Source organism: Myripristis murdjan, chromosome 8 (assembly GCF_902150065.1).
Source record: "Myripristis murdjan chromosome 8, fMyrMur1.1, whole genome shotgun sequence".
Lineage (NCBI taxonomy): Eukaryota > Metazoa > Chordata > Actinopteri > Holocentriformes > Holocentridae > Myripristis > Myripristis murdjan.
The window spans coordinates 9229461-9251365 of record NC_043987.1 but is presented as its reverse complement, the minus strand read 5'-3'; the positions used below and the strand labels follow the sequence as shown (position 1 = coordinate 9251365).

Genomic DNA, 21905 nt, shown 5'->3' with positions numbered 1-21905 from the left:
AGAAGTGAACTTATAAACAATAGCTCTGACTGCATTTTATATGCAACGTATATGTTAATGATGTTGGGTGTTATTTTTTATATATAATCATGGCATAATAATTAAATGAGAATCAAAAAATCAAGTGTTAAACTTATTTATTTATTTATTTTTTATTGAAAACATCAATCAAAGGGAAATATAATGGTGTCTGCAATGGACTTACAACATCTTGACGCAGTCTGGGTAAGTCACACAAAGGGTATTTTGCCCAAAACATTACTTGTAACGCAGCAAGATGTTGGGGACACAAAACACCCTGCTTATCCCGGTCAGTACTCACCTGCAGCATTAGAAAGACCTGGACCATAACACCTCTGCATGCAAGGTTTGGACCACCAGCCCCAGTGGACCACCAGGGACATGCAGAAAGACAGAGGACAGCTCTTTATCTGTATGTTCTTAAGGTATTCTAGCTGTTCAAGGTTTACTGAAGATAGCTCTTTCATGTTTAATGTTTTAATGTTTATCAGTGTTTTATTCACTGCAGTATTTAAGTCTTGTGATACAAATTTGACAAGGTCTGTGAAAAAGTCAGGTTTTAAATGGTTTTGACAGCCATAAAATGAGCAGATTTATCTCATGAAAAGACAAAATCCAATCCAGCAACACAGAAGAATGACTAATAGAAGTTGCCCATTTGATCGATCAAACACCAAACATCAAAATATTTTTCTTCTGTAAGGGATTGAATTTGTCTGTCAGGAAGGAGCCGACTCTTGTTTGAGGCCAATCTGATCCAAGCCTGACCCTCTGGAGAGATCCAATCCAGAAAAAAAATGTTTTTTTACCCATTGTGACCCTCTGAACACACCTCCACTGAAAAAGAGACTGTTGAGCCTGGAGAATGCATACTTCATGAAACATAACAGACATTTTTGCTTGACTGTGCAGTGTATACAGTGTAGGTTCCTCTTTGTTATGACTGTTTAACTATTACAGGTGGCTCAAATGGATGTTGAAGTTGGTACATTTTTAAATTACTGCTTAACCATTATAAAGCAAAAAATACTATTTTTATTCTTAAGTGGAGTACAAAGATATCAAAGCCAAGATGTTATTTGGTTTGAATAACCTTATTAAAAGATACAGGATGCTTGACTAGATTGACACAAATATTTCAAGATGCAGCATTTGAGAATTACAGGCAGAGACACAGAAAGCTGTTCTTTGCAGCAAACTGTACCTTGAAAAATATCCCTGTAAATATTTGCAGTATCCTGGCAACTGTCTACATCTGTATATTGTGTCAGTTTCCTTCTTTTTCTTCTTCTTTTTTTTTAAATCACAGTAAATTTTACAATAAAGTCATAAAAAAGGAAGAGAGAATCTTGATATACCATGCAACACCCAACAAGCCAACATTTACAGTTATTCTTAGATCACAACCATTTTTTAAATGGCATTTCAGTGTTCAATATCATGTTCAGCAACAATGACAATATATCCAAAGACTTTACACAATAATATCGACTCTTTTTTTCATTTTTAGGGGATTTGACAGATTACTTTATATACTTTCCTGACAGGTGCTACTCCATCATCTTCCAGCTACCATTTTACAGTATTTCACTAAAAAGATGAATGTAGATTTCTATTCACATCTTGTGTCCTTGGTATAACCAGAGAGGTTTAGAAAGGGGATAATAATTCTGTTCATTTTCATTGAGTGAACAGTGTCAAAAGAATGTACATGCACCTCTTTCTATAATACACACAGTTTAATTGCAGTCTTCATTGGTCTATATTTTCAAAAAAGCTTTCCAAAGATTCTTGTCTGCTCAAAAAAAAGAGGGTGCTTTGAAAACAACCTTGCCTCGCAGAAATTATACAATGTGCCGTGTCTCTTTTGTATGAAGTGCCACCACCAGCAAGTAAAAGTCCTTGTGCATGTGGGGCATTTTGTGAGAAAAGGTCATCTGAATTGTATATCCTTTCATCCCTGTATAATCGTGGTGTAAAAAGGCAACATTTGAATGATTTGAAATGTGGCTGAAGCAAGTCCAACACATTCTCTTACTTCCTGAATTACAGCAGAAGCCTGTTCCTGTAGAGTATATATTCCAATAGAATATTATATTTGCTTGAATTGTTTACTGTGATTAAAAGGTACAACGTAATCAAAGCCTGTGGAATCTGAGGAGAAATCATTTTCAACATCAGTGATTACTGAATGTAACTGCTGACATCATTACAGCTCATCATTACATAAAGCCAATGAAAATAAATGTAGCCCATCTTTAATTAAAAAAAAAAAAAAAAAAACTCTGCAAACTACAATGGTCAAACTCGTCCCTAACAGAAGAAATACCGTAATCAATCAATCAATCAATCAATCAATCAATCACTCAATCAATCACTCAATCAACACTCCAATCAGTCAGCACTCTATAAATTGGAGAAGAGACGATACTCTGGAAGCTGTATGATGTATGATATGATATACACCCATGAAGAGCAGATAAACTAAGAAAAGAAATCTGGGAGTAAATTTTGTTTTGTTTTTTCAGTTAACTTTGAGAAGGAGAAGGGGACAGAAAAAGATAGAAATGAAACAGTTAACAGGTTTAAGTAACCCCAAACTTATTTTCCTTGCCTCTGCTTGCATAATCTCATTATAAACTTCATACAATAAAAGTCATCTCCTTTGTTAGTTAAAAATTCTACACATTTTTTTTTGCCATACCTGTCCTATCCGGGTTATAGACTGACTGGGCGAATCCAGAGGAGAGCTGTGGTCCCTCATTGATTTACGCCTATTAAATCCACTTCACTCTTCAGGAGGGAAATGTAGAGGAAGAGCAGAGGGAGTTTTAAGTCTTTAGACAATCGATTGTAAATGGACTGAGCAAAATGCAGTCAGTTCCATGTTTGAAGGGTGCTCTTAAAATTTTGTTCACAAAGGAATACTGAAGCAGTGACATTCCTAAGGACAATCCCACTCATTGTTTCCATGAAACAGACTGTCACTGGGTCTGAAAGCTCAGAAATGAATACTTTACCCATAAGCTCACATATTTTTATCATTCACTCACTCTGAGTTGCTCTGAATGTCCAAATGACAAGACTTTTGAATTGTGTGTCTCAAGGATAAAAAAAAGATGAAAAGAAACTGTAGCCATATCTGTTAGAACGGAGTTGATCGGCAACTTCAACAAGCAGCCAAAAAAGGACATGAAAATGTCTGTTTCCAATTCTCAAACATTTCTTGCAGTGTAATCCAAGCCTTGCCTTTTCATTTGTATGTTCAGTTTCTCCCAAAAGAACAAACTTTTGCTAAAAATGGTTAAATACACATCTCTTGAAATATGCTGTCATGCATGTTCACCTCCATGCACATGGCCTGCACATTCACCAAACTGAATACCTGTTTCCAGCTCGTTCATTGGTTAAGAGGTCAACAAACTGAACGGTGCTGCTGATGCTTCTTGTTGTAGAGTCCATTTGTAGCCATTTAGGAAATTTGTATTATATGCAGCATGTGGTAAATAAATGTTTTTTGTTGGACTTTCAAGAGAACTCGAGGTGAATAATTGATAGAAAATGTATCGCCTTGGGGTATTAGTATTCCTTTACGTCCCACCAGGAAAAGACATTCATCTCAATACAAATGAAACTGTGGTGTATTCCACATCGGATTCATTTCTTGAGATGTTAAAACGTATTTGTTGTTCTGAGCTAGTATATTAAAAATGATCACTCAGACACACCCTGTGTTCACGTATTTTGACTAATCTCTTTGGGAATGTACTGCATACAATTGCATTCCATACAGTGAAATGAGTGATGTTATATCATGGCTTCATGGCTCTTATATCTCTCGTACAAACAGCCACAAAAGCTGTACAACCATTTCTGTGGCATCCGAATCTCACTGTGTTGTGCATTTTACACAGTTGTAGAAACAAATTATTTCGGGAATCATGCTTTGTTTCATAACAATACATGTTATCTCTCCCTGTATACCTGTGCCTCAACTAAGTTCTTATATCAGTATCTGCCACTGCCAACCATTTGTTGCTGTTGAGTAGGAAATGAGGAAGGAAGAGCATTAGGAAGAAGGAAGAGAGAAAGGGAGTTGAAGGGAAAGGGGGAAGAGAACTGGGAAGTGGGGACATGAGGGGCAAAGTTTTCTGCTCATTGCAAAGCTTCTTGACATCCTAGGGCAGCTGGAAAATAAGATAGGAAGATATGAATAGAGGAATATGATGCAAGGATAAAAGGCAAAAGGCAAAGAGAGAGAGAAGAAGCGTTCTCTTCTCTAGAAGTCCCAGTTGCTCTTACAAGCGAGTTTCTCTTTGCGGGACTCTTGGATAAAGAATTGACAGAGACAAGAAGGAAAAGATGGAAAAGGAGGACGAGAGTGGAGAAGGAGAAAGACAGCGAAAGCCTGAGTCTCATTTGTCTCCTTCTATTTGTCCCACTCCCTCTTAATAGCAAGGTTCCCCTTACAAGAGGAGGTGGGACAAGGTAAATGAGGGGTGGAGGAGGATGGAGGAGGAGAGGAAGAGGGAAACGAGGGTGAATGAAAGAGGAAAAAAGAGCAGTGTCAACCTCTTCTCTCTCTCTCTCTTTATTCGTTCCAGTCCTTGGTGATGTTGAGGGTCCAGCTCCAGGACAGGTGTTCATTCTTGTCATCATCAGTGAAGCGCGACTTGATCTGGTAGCTGCCGCGTACCATCAGGCCTTTGGGCGCCGTATCAACAGGGGTGAGGAACTCGTACTCCTCTGCCCGTGGCCCGTAACTGCCCACCATGTGCACTGCCTTATCCACTGAAAGAGGACACAAAATGGACACATGCATGATAATCTGGTTGACTAAGCCCTGGTACATGGTACGCGCTCTTAACCGATGAGCCACCGGTGCGCCCCCTCCAGTGTTTCTTAATAACATGTGGAGTGCCGCAAGGGTCAATTCTCAGACCTCTGTTATTTCATCTTTTCATTCTGTTAGCTGAAATATATATGAAATATAGATATATATAGCTCTCAAGAGTAAAAATCAAGCTGGTGTTATCCTGGACTCAGACCTAAATTTCAGTAGTCACACAAAATCAATAACAGATCAATCAATCAATCAATCAGCCTTCTACCACCTTAAAGATATCACCAGGATCAGAGACTTCATACTAAAACATGATTTAGAGAAACTTGTACATCCTTTTATCTCTAGCAGACTACTGCACTGAACTGTTCACAGTTCTGTCTTAGACAACGATCACAACGTGTGGCACAGGAGGGCCTAGATGGCAGACGAGCCATGGAATACATTTTCTTTATTGCATTAGTTACATTCACTACTTTATTTAGGAAGAAATCAAGAATGAATTGACTACTTTATTTATTCATTTATTCAAGTGGCATAATGAATTCCATAAAGATAATAGTTAATCTCCACACCCCTTTAATGTACTCCATTACACCCAGCCCCTTTACACTATGGCATGGCACTCAAATGAATGAAAATAGTTTGGATACGTCTTCACTGACTGTGCACTAGCCTGCAATACTTAGTGCTGGTTGTTGCAATTGATGCGGTTAAAAAAGGGCCCTAAAGCTTTATCTGAAGTAGGCCCAAGAAGGCCTAGGTCACATGTGTATTGGAAATAAGACAGAAAAGTATATACTTATTGAAGTAAATCATCTCAATTTGCAAGGATTTAGCAATGCAATGCAATGGATTTGTAAAGTTTTTTGCTGACTGATCCAAGTCTTAATGTTGGTGAGCCTCAAAAATTCTCCACATATCAAGCTCTATCTGTAGAATATATTGATGAATCTGGCCCTTGGTGTACTTGGACAAGCCTGGAATATCTTTTATTTACAAGGTGAGTTTGGCTGACACATTGTGGAGAAAGAGGGCTAATCCCGTGTTAAACTTACCTCTCAATCCTTTCCTGAAGGTCATGTGAAAGTACTTCAGACCAGCAACAATGTCCCTGTTCACCTGCAGACAGACAAGTGTAGAGCGTTTGAGATAATATTGTGGTTCACACAATCACAGCATCCCTCCCAGCCTCAGATCAGACTCATGTCAAATGCACAAATCTTTCCTCCTGTTCTCAAAACTGTGCCTGCTTTCAACTTGCTTTCCATAAACTTGATACGCACTATGGTTAGACTGATTAAAAAAAAAAAAAAAAAAAAAAAAAAATGTTAATGGTCAGTCCTGTTTTCCACTGCTGACAGAGGTTGCTCTGGGGCCACAGCTAAATAAATAAATAAATAAATAGCTTGGTTTTTCAGGAGAGTTTTTTGTCACATGATGACCTAAATATTGTTTATTTATCCATACTGACATAAACAAATTCAATTAAAAAAAAACTGCATACTTTGTTACGACAAATATATAAAGACATACAAAGACACTGGATATCAGCACAAAACAACAGCTATCAGGAGCCTCAGTATCAAATCAAATCAAATTAACTTTTCTTTTCAGAGCATGTTTTGGACATTAAAATGGAATGCAATTTGTTTTACACAGGAGAAGAAAACATAAAATAAAACAGAAAAATAGAGATAAAATAAAATGATAGGGAGCTAAAAATACAGAAATAAAATAAATTAAATGATTAAAATTGAAGAATAAAAATATATTAAATAAAATTTAATTAAATCTAGAAAACTCTAGAGACAACAGCAGTAAAATAAAAATATCAGTTTTGGCTTCCAAAAAAAATTAACTGCATACTTATGAATCCCACCAGAGTTCTGGGCAAGATTCACCCATATGGTTAAGGTTACATGATTGGACAAGGGCTTACGCCGTTTCTCGCCCAGAACTCATGATAAGGCCCTTTGGTTGAAACCCAGCACATTCAGGCCCTGTTTCCACCTGACATTAACATGCATCTTTGGTGATCTGATCACCAGTGGACAGTGTCCAAGTCTGTCCATTCACAGCCGGTGTGAGAATGTGTCTCCACATGCATCTCCAGTACTGACTTGTGATCAGATCTCACTTTCCTGCTCTATATCCAAATAAACAAATATCACTTCCATTTGAGTTTTTTGAGTCGAATCAACAGGCATTCAACAAAAAGGACACATCCTTGCTCACTCCGTCCTCATTTTAATGCTCTGCCAATTAATTATGATGTATTTCATGTTTATATGTTTTTACTGCCATTTTCTCTACCAAATACAAAATTTGAACTGCTCTTAAAGTACAATAAATCATCCAGTCCAATCAAAACTTCAATTATTCTTCATCTTCCTTTATTATCAGCACGACAGATTTTTAAAAAGTGCTTGACCTAATGACCTAATGTGTTACATTTAAGAAAAGTCTTGTGGGTAATTAATTTCACATTATTACAATGGCATGGACACAGAAAATGTGGGTTGCACCAGATCGAGACAAATAATCTGATGAGAAAAATTAGCTGACTGATTGCCTTCTGTTTCATTTTGTGCTCAAAAAACAGCAAAAGTTGAAATTCATTCTTAAAAGTCATTATGTGGGAGAATGTAACCATCTGAACACTAGAGTTCTGGTGCTGTTCACATCTGTCCTTAGTGCTGTCCACTTCTGACTGGATCACCCAGGACGCATGTTACTGCATGGTGGAAACAGGGCCACAGAGATTAATGAGTGCTCACTGTGCTGGGGAAAACTGCATCCCACCCCACCACCTCATGCTAGTGTGATCTAACAGCAGTGACACTGTTCCTCCAACAGGGGGCCTCACTGCAGAGCTGTGTCAGTCGCTCTCTGAGCTGTTTGGTCATTCACAGCACATTTCACATTCCCTTCAGGGCTAAACCCCTTGAGTGCTGCCCTCCTATCCTACTGACACTAACACACACACACACACACACTCACACACCACCGCTTCTCCCCCCTCTCTCTCACTCTCTTTCTCTCCCTTACTGACCTGCTTTACTGCAAAAACCAACAAATGGCCGTTTTTCTCCATTTTTTAACTAAACCAGATTAAATGTTCACTTTATTCTTGATAAAATCCACTTTTGCTTTATCAAGGTATGCCCAAGTTCTCCACTAGCCAATCTTCCAAGGTGTTGTATGAAAACGTCAAAATTTTAATCGCTTTCAATTCAAACCATCAGAAGATGCAAAAAACAATCTGCCAGCCAGCTGTTTCTTACAAATGTTTTGTGAATGCTCCACTGCCTAATTTGATCAAAACAATCAAATACTGTGAATCATGAGTCAGTGCTTCACTTATCTTTAAGGATATTTTATGATTTTAAATGAATGCTGTTAGAACTGCATCATATATTGGAGTTTATTACAGTTGCCTCTTAAATCTCCAAAGAACTTTCTGGCTCCAGGTTCTAATTCAGAAATCTGTCGGTGAAGTGGATGTCTATGAACATCCACTATGGACATGCTGCACTCATGTCACCTAAAATGTGGTGTAATGAGCTAATCGTTCCACAAACGTCGAATTTAGTCTCTGCACTCTCTCCCTTGTGTATTTTGTTTGTTCCTATTTCCCTTTAAGATATTTAGTGTCTTCCGCTATTTACAGCTGGCATGAGAGTGCTGCTTGGGAAAAACAGTTGTTTGTTTACTTGTATGTGGATTGGTTTATTTGTGATACGGGGTTGAGGTGTGAGAGAGTTCGGGGCGTAAGAAGAGAGGGGAAGGCAAGGACAGAAAAAGAAGCTTGCATACATAACTGGAACTGGAATGGAGAGAAAGACGCTGGGAAAGTTGATTCAAGGGAGAACTAGAGAAATAATGGAAAGGAACGGAGAATGGAGAGAAAAAGATGAATAGAAAGGAGAAAAGAGAGGAAACAGAGTGTGTGAACTCAGTCACGCTTTCATCACGAGAGAGTCCAAAGTTTGAGTTTTAGAATTTAAATATCCCACCTTTTAAAGTCTCAGTGGCTGTGATACTCTGCATTAAATCTTTAGAGTAGTTTGCTTTCCCCACTTTAGAAACACACCCCAGAAATGTGCTGTGTTTGTGTAGCTTTTGGCTCACTCATCCCTCACTCCCTCTATCTGTCTCTCCATCAGTTGCTTCTCTATCGGTTTGATCCCCTGCTTATGCCTCCATTCATCGATCCACCCATCTCTCCCTGCTTTAACTAAAAGTGGATTTCAAGTGGACATCGCCCAACTCGATCATTCACTCCATCTGTCCGTCCATACAAACACACATTTGTATTGTGCATAATGCTAGGCTATTCCGAAGGCATTAGAAAATGACTCTTCTGAAGAAACATTCATCGGGAATGAGCAGCAGGAGCACAAGGCCACAGTTTGAAGCAGCAACCTTCAAATTAGAGAATGAGGATTTCCAGTATTTTTCTTCACATGAAAGTAACAGATTCTGACAGAACACTGATAGATACACAAATTCCAACTGAGTCTAGTCTGTCATGTTTTATTATTTTCTGGCATAGATGTAGAGTTGGTAGGAGACAGAGGAGACATGTTCTCCGCTATAAAAGGAGGAGGAAATGTCCCACTAATTATTTCCACCCAAAACACATACTGCAGTTGTACTCGCCTGGCTGAATTTTCTGATGCAGATGGTTGGTCAAAAGAAAGCGGAGGCCTTCCCCTGGTTTTACAGTAAAGTTGAACTTTGGTATTGTGTGTTGGATTGTAATCTGGACGTGACATGTGAAATGTCCTCATTAGCTGCTTTGTGCTCCCTTGGGATGCTAATCCACAATCTTGTATTTCTGTCCCTCCAGTCACTTCCATAGCAAAACAGCTGCCTTTTTTTTTTTCTTTTAGCACATGAGCAAACACAAACAAAACAAATGTTTCCAATTTTAAAAAAAACAAGTCTGGGTAGATCCAGCAGGAAGAAAACAACCTGATAGTACTTTCAAGTAATTATACAAGAAAAAGGTACTGCCATGTTCACATGGCAGTATGTCAGTGTGAGAAGCTGCATAGGGTCGGATCCAGAATGTTTCCCTCCCAAAGATGAGGTAAAACCTACACTCTTGCATTCTGTAAACATTAAAATGTCAGGTGTTTAACTTGAATGTACCGCCACAGTATGACTATGCTCATCCATCCCACCTTGAAGTGGATCTTGACTCTGTAGCTCGCTCCTTCCTTTATGGTGAAACTCTGCTTCTTCAGAGCCTCCAGATCTCCTGCAGAGACAACAAATACATTTAAAAAAGCGTCTCACACGGCCACACACACACTGCTGCCCCTGCTATTTGAGCACATGTGTTGTACATGACGACGACAGCATATAAGATGACTCATTGTATGATCACACAGCTGGATTTAATGCAACACATAAATCCCCCAGTGTGTGGGTAACATGCTGTGGCAATGCAGGTAGGCAGCATTGCTGTCAGCAGGTATGGCATCTGACAAATGTGAAATTATAAATAATAAATCAGTAAGAATAAATGCATTGTGAAAGGGAAAAAATGTCATACACACACAGGAAAAAACACCACTTTGGATCTCTTTTTTTACTAAAGCATATGGAGGACAGGTAGAAATAGACGTGTTTCATTAAATGTAAGCCACATTTGTGTGTATAGCACATTTTATACACAATGGCAATTCAAAACAACTTGCACTGACATAAAAATGATTAAAACAGTATAAGATACATATAAAAATAGTGAGTGATTATAATAAAAAGTTAGCAAAAGAGATGTAATTTAGTGACAGGGAGATTATTGTGAAGGTAAAAAAGAAAAGACAAAACTAGAGAAACTATAGAGATTGAAGAAGAAGAAATTAAGGGAAATTAAAATACAGCAGTGTGTGCCACCTGAAAAATTAATGAAATGCACAGGAGTTTTATACTGGAAGTGACAGTGTCTAAAGTTAAGATGCGTTTAGGAATATCAGAAAGTTTGTTCCAGAGCAGCTAAATGCCGCTTCATCATGTCTGATTGTGACTCCAGGCATTACTAGCTGCTTCCAGAAGATCTGAGGGACCTGCTGCGTTTGTATTCTTCGAGCATGTCAGAAATGTATTTTGGCCCTAAGCCATGAAGTGATTTATAAACTAGCAGCAGCACTTTGAGATCTGTTCCATAACTAACTGGGAGCCGGTGTAAAGATTTCAGAACAGGAGTAATGTGCTCAGTTCTCTTGGTTCTTGTTAGCATTCAAGTAGCAGCATCCTGTGTGCGCTGCAGCTGTCTAATGGTGTTTTAGGGGGAAGCCACACAAGAGACAGTTGCAGTAATCCGGCCTGCCAGAGATAAAGGCATGAATGAGATTTTTAAATCTTGCTCATAGCTGTGTACAGAAAATTATTTAAATAAAACTCCAGGCGATTCAGCAAGAGGATGCAGGGGCATTTTCCTCTCAATTTAAAGAGGAATGCATGTCATACTTTGTACTTAGAGAGGCCATGGCTTCCGCTCCCATCTGTACATCGTATCCACTGGTTATTTAATGCTACGGGTAAACCAGAATGGCTTCCTTGTACAATAAAATTACCTTTGTTGTGCTGTGGGGTAGAATGGGTTCATACTGAAGGGGGGGAGAAAAGACCATCCTGGGCCATTGAAACAGCATGGCAATCACAGATGCATTCACTGCCTAATCACTTTATATCTCAATTTAAAGTCAGCCATCAGCCCTGAGTGCTTCCTAATGGACAGAGAGAGAGAGAGGGAGGAGGAGGAGGAGGAAGAGCGGAGGAGATGAAGCTGAGATAGAGAGATGGGGTGAGGCAAAACAGACAGTGATGTGTCAAAGGAGAGAGAAAGAAGGCAGGGAGACAAAGGAAGGGAAGGAAGTGACCGACAGATAAAAAAAAAAAAAAAAAAGAGGCTGGAGAAAAAAGTAGTGTCGCTACAATGGAAAAGGGACATGTGCCGTCCTGAATAGTTCACTCAGGGTTAGAGGTTTGATTCCCACCAGGGCAGTCTGTATTAAAAATATATGCAGTTGTGGCACATTAAGGCTCTTTCAGTAAAAGCCTCCAACAAATGTCACATTGGTTTTGTCATGAGAAAATAGGTCTTTTAGTGTGAAACCAAAGGCACATTTCCACATTGTGGGCAATTACGTTTTTGTATTTGTAATGTAAGTCCATTTATGGTGATTTTCATGCTTTCACTTCAGATGAAGGATTAAAAGATCCTCAGTTGACTGAGAAAACTGTCTGACCTCTTGGGCTTCTGGGACCCTATAAAAGCTGATTTGGATAATGTTGAAAATGCAGTGTCATTGCTGAGCTAAATACAAGGCACTTAATTCCTGAAGAGTTTATATTTTAGTTTTAATCTGGCAGTGACAATATGATACATGATGTACCTTCACTGCAAAAAAAAAAAAAAAAAAAAAAAAAAATCATTATCTTAACAAGTCATGTAGTCTCATATTGACATTTAAAATGTAGTTTTTCTTACAGCAGGGTAAAAAAAAAATCTCTCAGTGGGATGAGATAATCCCACTTGTTTCCACCTGAGTTTTTTGGAATCAAGCATAATTTTCTTGATCCTACAGGGCTGATCCATCTTATCTGGCCTCGTGTCAACATATTTATACTTGTTTGCAGATTAAAAAAAAAAAAAAAAAGTAAACAAGTGAAATTGCATTGCAAACAGGTGGGATTATGTTATCCTGCTGGTGGATTTTTTTTTTTTTTTTAAATATTGTTTCACAAAAGCAGAGAGTTTAAGGCTGAGTATGAGGCTGAGTGATTTTTGCTTTCAGCCATTAAAAAGTGCAAAAGTAGTTTGATTTTTTGAAGCGCCAAATCTATCCTCCTACATCTCTCCATCCTCCTCACTCTTTGCCTCTTTTTCTAGGAACCATTGTATTGTATACTCCTCCATGTTCTTCCCTCCTCCTCCTCCTCCTCCTCCTCTCGTCTCAGGAGAGATGGAGACAGGAGGAGACACTGGCTGCCCTGGGAACGTCTGACTGAGAAAATAGGTCAGTGGTGGAGAGCTGTCTACCTGTTCTGTTCAGACTCACCCACCCACACACACACACACACACACTGTGCACATACACAGTACATATACTCGCCAGTATGCACTCATGCAAGCATGCACGCAAGGATGCACATGGACACACATGCACAGGCACCCACACTGGTTTTGCAGCTGCAGCCACAGCAGAATGAGCTATAAAATGGACATTTCACCTTGTTAGCTTATTTGCATGTATCCTGATATGCACTCATTTAAGAATCCATGCTAGATCATTTTTTATTTTGCTGAATTTTGCTTCAAAATCCCATTAATTTTCCTTCCCGGAAAATGGTGTGCTTTTAGTGGTTGTTGCATTATGTATTAGTAGGCGTACATATAAATTCCAATCAATAACATTATCATGGATTTTTAACAATCCCCTCCCGGCCCCATATCATCATTTACAACCTGCAAGCTCATAACTTTTTGAAGTGATAGAGAAGTGGTAAATTCAGGGTTTGGTACTCTGATAACAGGGGCTATTAAGGTATCAGAGGTGAAATGCAAACTAGCGTCCACCTCTCCTGAATTAATTTCCATGTTTGCTGTGGCTCATCCATCATCGTCTGGCCGAAAGCCACTTCATGCTGTTTCATGTTCATCACATATTACTGACATATTGCCTGGCATACAGTGCAGCGCTCACACACAGCAAATGTTAGCGCATCACATGGCGAGGTGGCAAAGCTCAGCAGCGAGCGGCGGCAGCATCAGAGGAAGAAGCTCAGTGTGAATGTGTGTGTGACTGAATGAATGTGTGATACAGAGCATGCGTGCTCAGCAAAACCGCCCTGGGTGCATGAAAGTTTAAAAAAGCCAGCATGTCCAAGGGCATATAGGATACTAGAGCGCAGAGAAGCCAGGGCAGAATATTGCACTGTGAATTGTGGTGTGGCAGCAAGCCAGCGTGAAAACACCACCCAGTGTAGCCTGAAATATTGCATTGAAACATATAGCACATAAGTACAGGGCACATAATTGCACAGTGCTGACAGAACTGGATTGTCTGGGAGATCAAAGCATAGAAAACAAGGGTCAGATGACTTCAATTATAAGACACAGAATGGATAGAAATATGCAGCACTGCTTCTTTAACCCTTAGATGCATAATTGATGAGAACCTACACTCTTCCATGAGTGGGTCAAAAATTACCTGTATTAGATTCAATGTATTTTTCAATAACTTAAGAAGATTATTTCCATCCTTTTTGCTAAACTTTATTAAATAAACATATTTGGTGTGCACAACAGTGATTTATAATCATTGTTGAAGGCCTTTATGAGCTTCCAAACTAATAATGCATGTAGGCTGCAGGTTAGCTAAGAATCTACCTCTGTCCTATTGCTCTATTCTGTCTACAGAACACCCTCCAAACCTATAATAATATAATAATACTATAACTTTTACTAAGTATTACTATTACTAACTAAATTTAGGTACATGGTGTTAGGCTGCTATCTAGGAAGGCTCATTTGATTATATGTTTTCATATGATTCTATAGGAAACTTGGGGTAGTAATACAAAACATCTATTCAAAAAAATGACAAAGAGTAAATTTAAAAAAAATTATGGGGCAGTATTAAAAACAAGAATTTTGAGGAACACCTAGAACATGAAAAGATGAAATATTTTCATTGCAAAGATGTTAAAAAAAAAAAAAAAAAAAATCAACCAACATGGGTCATTTTTGACCTACTTGTGCATCTAAGGGTTAACTGCTGGAAACCTAAAATGTTTCTTTTGGATCCATGTACTGGTGCATTTTAGTGAACAAGAACCTTTATGGTCTTTGTGTTTGGAGTTGAAATGGCTGCAAGAACCTGTGTTGTATAACATGTTGCATCGTGTGATCAGAGATAGAGTTTATCAGCTGCCGAGGCCGCACACTATCGGCTGAGGATGAGCAAATGTTGACAGGACACACAGGAAGCCGCACCAAACATAATTGTGTTTTCTCTTCTGCCTGCAGAAGATGAAAATAATGGTTTGGCAGGTACTGGCTTTTGTGAAAGCATGTTCTTCTTCAGTTCTGCTTTACAGTGAAACAATATCAGAAAAATGCATGATGAAATCCTTAAATCAAGAATGTATCAATGTTCTGTGTTGTGACACTAACTCAAAAAAAAAAAAAAAAACTTGGCTTGCATCACTTGCTTCATGGTAAAATATTACAACCCCCTTAACTTGTGCCTTTTAAAGTGCACTTTTAGGCAAAGCAGGTCACTGTGCCATGAGTGCTTATATTTTTTGCATGGCTGACCCCATTGGGAAATCAGCCGCTCTCCCTGGTTGGCAGTGTTTGTCACACTGTATCCATCCCAGCTGCACAAAAACACATTAAAGTTGTTTCTGTGCCGCTGGTACAGCCTGACAAAAGCTGTTTGTCATGTTTCAGTCCACGAAATTTCAGGCTATTGATCTAAAACTGAACACCAGCAATAAAAAAAAAACCTGTCACAGAGAAGCAACTCGTGTGAAAGTAAAGTGATATATATCTACAGTGGTAGGCCAAAGCTCTCATAAAGTTAAAGAGGTGCTGTCACTGATAAGAGGGTAGTGATATAGTGTGCGATGTCAAAAGCAGAAGTTAAATGATATATAGAGAATAAAACAGAAAGAGACTGTGTGTGAGAAAGAGAGGAAATGAGACGGAGGAATCAAGACGCTTTCACTCAATGTAAAAGCAATGGAAAGCAATAATATCATCCTACTGAATAAGTTTAATACTACATACTAGTACATTCTGTTGTGCCTAAAGGTGCACGATGCAAAATTGCTTGGGGTTGATTGGAGTGAGGACCCTTCAGATTCTCTTACAAAAAATGTAGAATCAGCACATAATCTATCAGTGAGTCAGGCTCACGCTGAGAACTATTTAGGCTCAACCATTATAATTACATACTCACATGTTTTTGTCAGTTGTGACTGTAAAGGAGCTTTACTCCCACTGATCTTTTGAAATTGTGCATACTGCACCTTTAAAGTGAAGTGACTCAAAGGCTTTAGGCCCAAGTGAGCTTATTTGGCCACCATCTCAATTTCATTTCCATTTGAGCCCATTCACACTCTGGGCAGGGAGGACACGTCGTCGTTTTGAGGTGAAATGATCCTGACAGTGTCAGAGGGTGCAGTGTGTATGGGTGGTTCATGTGTAAAATCAGCCTCTGACACTTCCTGACTGAGAGCCCATCCTTAACCTTTACTTCAACCTTAAAGCGGAATGGAGCTGCGGTTTTGGGTTGTATATTTCCCTGGGAGTTATATGAGTCAACATGGTGGTGAAATATCTTCATTGCACTGTGCTGACCTGGGCTGCTACCACAATAATAATAATAATAAAAAAAAGCCTCTATACCTATTTTATGAGGAAATGAAATGTCTCTTACCTCCTTAATGTCTTATTTGAATTGGAAACTAGATTCGGGAGGAAGTGTCTGCAGGACACTTCCATGTAGTAACCTTGAGTCAGGAAGAAACAACCTGATAACCTGATAATACTTTCACAGATAATGGGAACTACATGAAAAAAGGGCCCTAGAGGTAGTTTTTGAATACAGTTTTTGCTATGGAAATGAATGCACAGATAGAAATTCAGTATTATGGATTAGCAGGCCAGAAGATCACAGAGCGACTAATGAGGATATTTCACCACCATGTAGAGTCAGCACACGCCCAAGTAACTATACAACCCAACACAAAGAGCAGTTTTACTTTGACCTCTTCTCTAGACAGAATTGTCTGACAGAAAGTTTCGGGGCTGATTTTAAACATATGGGTGCCACTGATTCCTGTCAGCAGTCTAATTCAGCAACTACCTCAGAGAAGTATTAGCCACAGGCTTGTGGGTGACTGAGATTTCCACGCCTCTGTTGCTGTACTAGTGCTGTGTTCAAGAGGACTTGTAACTTGGGAAAAACTAGATCCAACTTGTAAAAAATGAACTGACCAGCATCAAACTGAGAAATCATAGGTCAGTGGCGACATCAAACATTGTAAATGGTGAGAATGGAACTGTTATAAAAGTTTTTTTTTTTTTTTTTTTTTTTTTTTTTTTTTTTTATAAAGCATTCTTTAATGTGTACTTATGCAATGAGTGAAATAGGATTATATATATACACAAGTTTTTCCTTTGTTCAGAACAAAGGAAAAACTTGTGTATATGTCAATGAGAGACAAAATGAATTTAATCAATAGGATTATATATAGTTATATATAATTATATTTAGTTATTATTATTTAGTTACATTATAATAGGTTTCTGGCTACAGTAAGAGAGTAGCTCACTACAAAAATTAAAATACTCTTCTTAAGATTTTCAGCTTTTTTGTGATGTGCTTTCAAAATTTTGGTCCTTCCAAGCGTCCTTGTAAACAATTTGATGGGTCATTTTAAGCTTAAACTTTAGGGATAGAGGCTACTTTGCTAATCTAAACAAAGCCTCACTATCAGATATAGGAGGTAAAGACTACAATGCCCATTTTAATTCAAACGTCTTTCCTGAGAGCCCAAGTAAAGATAGCTCTTGCATGGACAAAAGTTGCCCTCTGAAAATATGCAGAAGTAACATTATTCTAAAAATAAAAGTAGCTGGAGTAGTTGTGGCTTTTATAGGAACTTACAATCCTCTGAGAGCAAACAAACTGAGAAGGAAGGTTGAGATACAATCACACACAAACATATTGTGGGAGAGAATTTTTGTTTGTTGAGGTCACCAGCCACATGACGGTAAGCGCAAAGCGTCTCATTTCTTGCCTGCTCACACTCTAAAAGTGTATTGCAATTTTCTATAGTATAGTGCCATTTATCTGTTTTGCCACCCCCTCCTGTCTCACTCTTTTTCTCTCACACAAACACACACACACACACACACACGCACACAGACAGACGCAGCAGTAAAGGCCAGTCATTACTTAGGGCACCATGCTGTACTGGTAACAGTGAATACGGTGTATAATGAGGTCTCTAATGCATTCAGCCACCGATGGAAAGTCCATTCCACATCCAGTCTGGTGCCGGCTGGGCTTCCCGACTGCAACATGATATACCAGCAGGACCTATTATTGTTACACTGCTGCTTACTGTATAGATTTGTGATGGTAGATGCTTTTCTCTCCCACTGAATATAGCAGTCTCCTTTGCGCTACACCCTCACAAACACACACATGCAGGATAAACACAAGATAAATGCAATGGCATGGGTAATGTAAGGGTACTGCAATACAGTGCAATGTGAAAAACACCAGGATCACTTTGCTAATAATGAACTGTAGTACTTATCGCACAAGATAGGTGTTGACTGCAACAAGGTTAAGCAGTTTTCTAGAGAGGGTATTGTCATTGTCACGGTAATTTAAAAGAGAAAGCAATAGAATTTTCTGGTACATTAACTCAACAACATGCAGATTTTATAGCCAAGTGGAATAGCCAGTGTTAAATTCAAGTCTTTTTAAACAAGCTCCCACTGTCACAAACATGTTCAATATAGTGGTGAAGGCTTCCTGTCTGCATGCAGGGACTTGTAGAGAGAGGGGCGTTCCAATCTTCATTCAGTCCCATTGCCATTGGTGTATAAAATCCAGCAGCTAGCCATGCAGTCGGCCTTTACAAACATTTGTGAAAGAACGGCTCGTTCACTGAATTCCAGCCTGGTGCTGTAATAGTAATGTGATAGGATGCCACCGCTGCAACAACTCAGCTGGTGAAGTTTCTTCCCACCTAGATATTCCATGATCAACTGTAAGTGGCATTATTGCAAAGTGGAAGCGTTTAGGAACCACAGCGACTCAGCCACCAGGTGGCAGACCACGTAAAGTTACAAAGCGGGTTCCCCGAGTGCTGAGGCTCATAGTGCGTAAAAGTCACCAATGCTCTGCTGACTCAGTAACTGCAGAGCTCCAAACCTCCTTCATGGCATTAACATCAGCACAAAAACTGTGCACCATTAGCTTCATGGCATGGGTTTCCATGGCTGAGCAGCCGCACGCAAGCCTTATATCACCAAACAAAACGGCAAGAGTCAGATGGAGCGGTGTAAAGCACGCCGCCACTGGACTCTGGAGCAGTGGAAACATGTTGTGCCTCTCCATCTGGTGGTCTGATGGACGAGTCTGGGTTTGGGGAAAGCCAGGAGAACCTTCCCTGCCTGCCTGCATTGTGCCAACTGTAAAGTTTGCTGGAGGAGGGATAATGCTATGGGCTTGTTTTTCTGGAGTTGGCCTCGGCCCCTTGGTTCCAGTGAAGGGAAATCTTAATGCTTCAGCTCACCAAGACATTTTGGACAATTCTCTGCTTCCAACTTTGTGGGAACAGTTTGGGGGAGGCCCTTTTCTGTTCCTGACTGAGCCCCAGTGCACAGAGCAGCTCCATAAAGGCATGGCTGGCTGAGTTTGGTGTGGAAGAACTTGACTGGCCCACACAGAGCCCTGACCTCAACCCCATCCAACACCTTTGGGATGAACTAGAACAGAGATTACGAGCCAGACCCTTATTTCTAACATCAATGTCTGATGTCCTCACAAATGCTCTTCTGGATGAACGGGCAAAAATTCCCACAGACACACTATAAAAACCTTGTAGAAACCTTCCCAGAACAAAGAATATGGAAGCTGTTAGGCTGCAAAGAGAGGACCAACTCCATATTAATTCCTATGGATTTAGAATGGGAGGTCATTAAAGCTCCTGTAGGTTGAATGTGTAGGTGGCCCAATACTTTTGTCCTTATAGTGTATGTAGGCCACATCTGCTTGCAGTGTTTGTCAGTGTAACTCTGTCTGTCTCGGACTCAAAGCTAGGTTGTAGGAGGATCAAACCTGGTCCTAAAATGTTTCTATAGATGTAAGACTCCAGATCTGCTGGCTACTGAATGTTATGCCACCAAAGACTTCACAGGAATCAGGAATCTCTCCCTCTCTCTCTCTGTCTTTGAACCACAGGAAACTACATAGTACAAGATGAGTATTGCCTAGCAACCAGGTGACCTTTCCCATTAGTCTTAGCAATGTGTGCTTGTGTGTGTGCGTATTTGGATAGGTAGGTGTGGGAGAATCCTCAGACAAGATATCAAAGAAAAATCTTGCTGTCTTACACTAAGCAAACACACAGACAGGCAGAAACACACACACACACACAAACACAAGAACAGCAATAGTCGCAGCAGTCATTGTCCTGTCTATTGGACACACCCTAGAATCATCTACAGGTGAATACACACACACACACACACACACACACACACACACACACACACACATACACACACAGATCGATCCCCTCCTCATCTATGTCTCCTGGCAGATCCTTGGAGGGGATGACATCATCTTTTTGCAGTCAGGGGTGTGAACACCTGATTACCATGCACTGCAGACACACACACACACACACACACACACACACACACACAGGCACACACACACACACACAAATTTGCAGACCTCACTCCCCCCTCTGCTGTTTGTCGTTTTCTGTCCCCTACTCCCAGGAGGAAATGTCAATACTGCCCAGTAAGCAAACATATAGCAGTCTCTCTCTCCTTAACACACACACACGCACGCACGCGCTTGCATGCACGCAGGCACATTCACACAAACACACACACTGAGCTGCAGATAGAGCGTGGACACACCCACTCACACATGGACATGCACACAAATCATCGTCAAGCGGAAGCAGCGGCTGTGTGAGAAACACTGCAGTCGTCCTGCTCGTGAAATGCAGCGGGGCGGGGTTCACATGCTTTGCTCAAGGGCGTGTCAACAACTGGTGCTCAAGTGACAAGACAGAGTGTAGCGTATACCTGTCAGGTCCATGGTGATTGGTCCAGGAGCCTCGTCACACATCACGGTCAGTCTGGTCACCTGGACATTAACGAGGGACGGGTCTGGACAGAAAGAACAGCCTGGTTGTTCTAAATTCAGTCATCCTTTCATCTTATAATGATTTACATTTCTACTTTGAGAAATGTAAATCATTTTAAGATGCGCAAAACAAGAATTCATGATTTACAAGACTGTGTGTATATATGTAAGCCTAAATGCACATTCATATATTACGTGTATGGGTTTGGACAGAAATAAAGTTGTGATTATTAAATAGAGGAAATGGGGTATAATTAAACAAGCTTTTAACTTCCATTTATTCCTTCCATTTATTTATTATTATTATTATTGTTGTTGTTGTTGTTGTCATTAGTGGCAGTAGTCGTAGTAGTCAAAATATCATTTAGTCAATATGACTAACTTGGGAATTTGGAGTGGAAGCATCTGGGGAGAAGGGGGGAAAAAAAATCAATCTCCTGAAAGGCCAAAGCTAATTCTGAGGCTGCAGCTACACCAGTGCATGACTTTCTGTATAACAAAGTGGTCGACCAAAACTGTCAGTGTTATTTTCTGCCTCAGTACAGGAACCAGCATGTGCATATGCAGTACTAATAGTCAAATAGTTCCTCCTTTCATTCTTACGACTTGGCCTTTTTCATGAAATAGCACCAAAGAAAAGGGTTACAGCCTTTGACAATAAAGCTCTGCTCTACCCTATTCTATTCTATTCTATTCTATTCTATTCCACTTGATAATGGTAAGCTTGCACACTGTCTTCCTTCCTCTCCTTGGCTTCATGCTATCCTACTGTGTCATTACAGCTTCTCTCACTGTATTAGATGATAATAAGCTGATATAGATGTGGTGGTATTGAGTTACAGCAGTGGGGGAGTCAGAGCTAAACTCCTGATATCAGCTATCATGGCCCGGCTGCTGGATTGGAGATGCTGAGGCAAGCAGGACTGCTCCTGCATGTGTGTGTGTGTGTGTGTGTGTGTGGGGGGGGGGGGGGGGATAATCAGAAGGTGATGACTGTGAGGAATCGCTTCAAGCCGTTACACTGAGTGAATGCTATTATTAAAGCTGCAGTAACACTGGATACCAGTATGAATCACCAGCATGCCATCACCTTAGATAAACAATACAGG

At 39.8% G+C, this 21905-nt stretch overlaps 1 protein-coding gene across 2 annotated transcripts in view; it reads right to left on the bottom strand.

Annotated features, from left to right (window-relative positions):
• Positions 1-4112: 4112 nt before the first annotated feature.
• arhgdig (Rho GDP dissociation inhibitor (GDI) gamma) overlaps positions 4113-21905 on the bottom strand; it is a 45271-nt gene continuing 27478 nt past the window's right edge. For both annotated transcript variants that reach the window (XM_030058954.1, XM_030058953.1), the window contains exons 3-6: positions 20736-20819; positions 10057-10133; positions 5923-5986; positions 4113-4812 (exon numbers count right to left, since the gene is read on the bottom strand). In XM_030058954.1, coding sequence (XP_029914814.1) covers positions 4613-4812; positions 5923-5986; positions 10057-10133; positions 20736-20819 — 425 coding nt within the window. In that variant the 3' untranslated portion in view covers positions 4113-4612. The remainder of the gene's footprint in view (positions 4813-5922; positions 5987-10056; positions 10134-20735; positions 20820-21905) is intronic.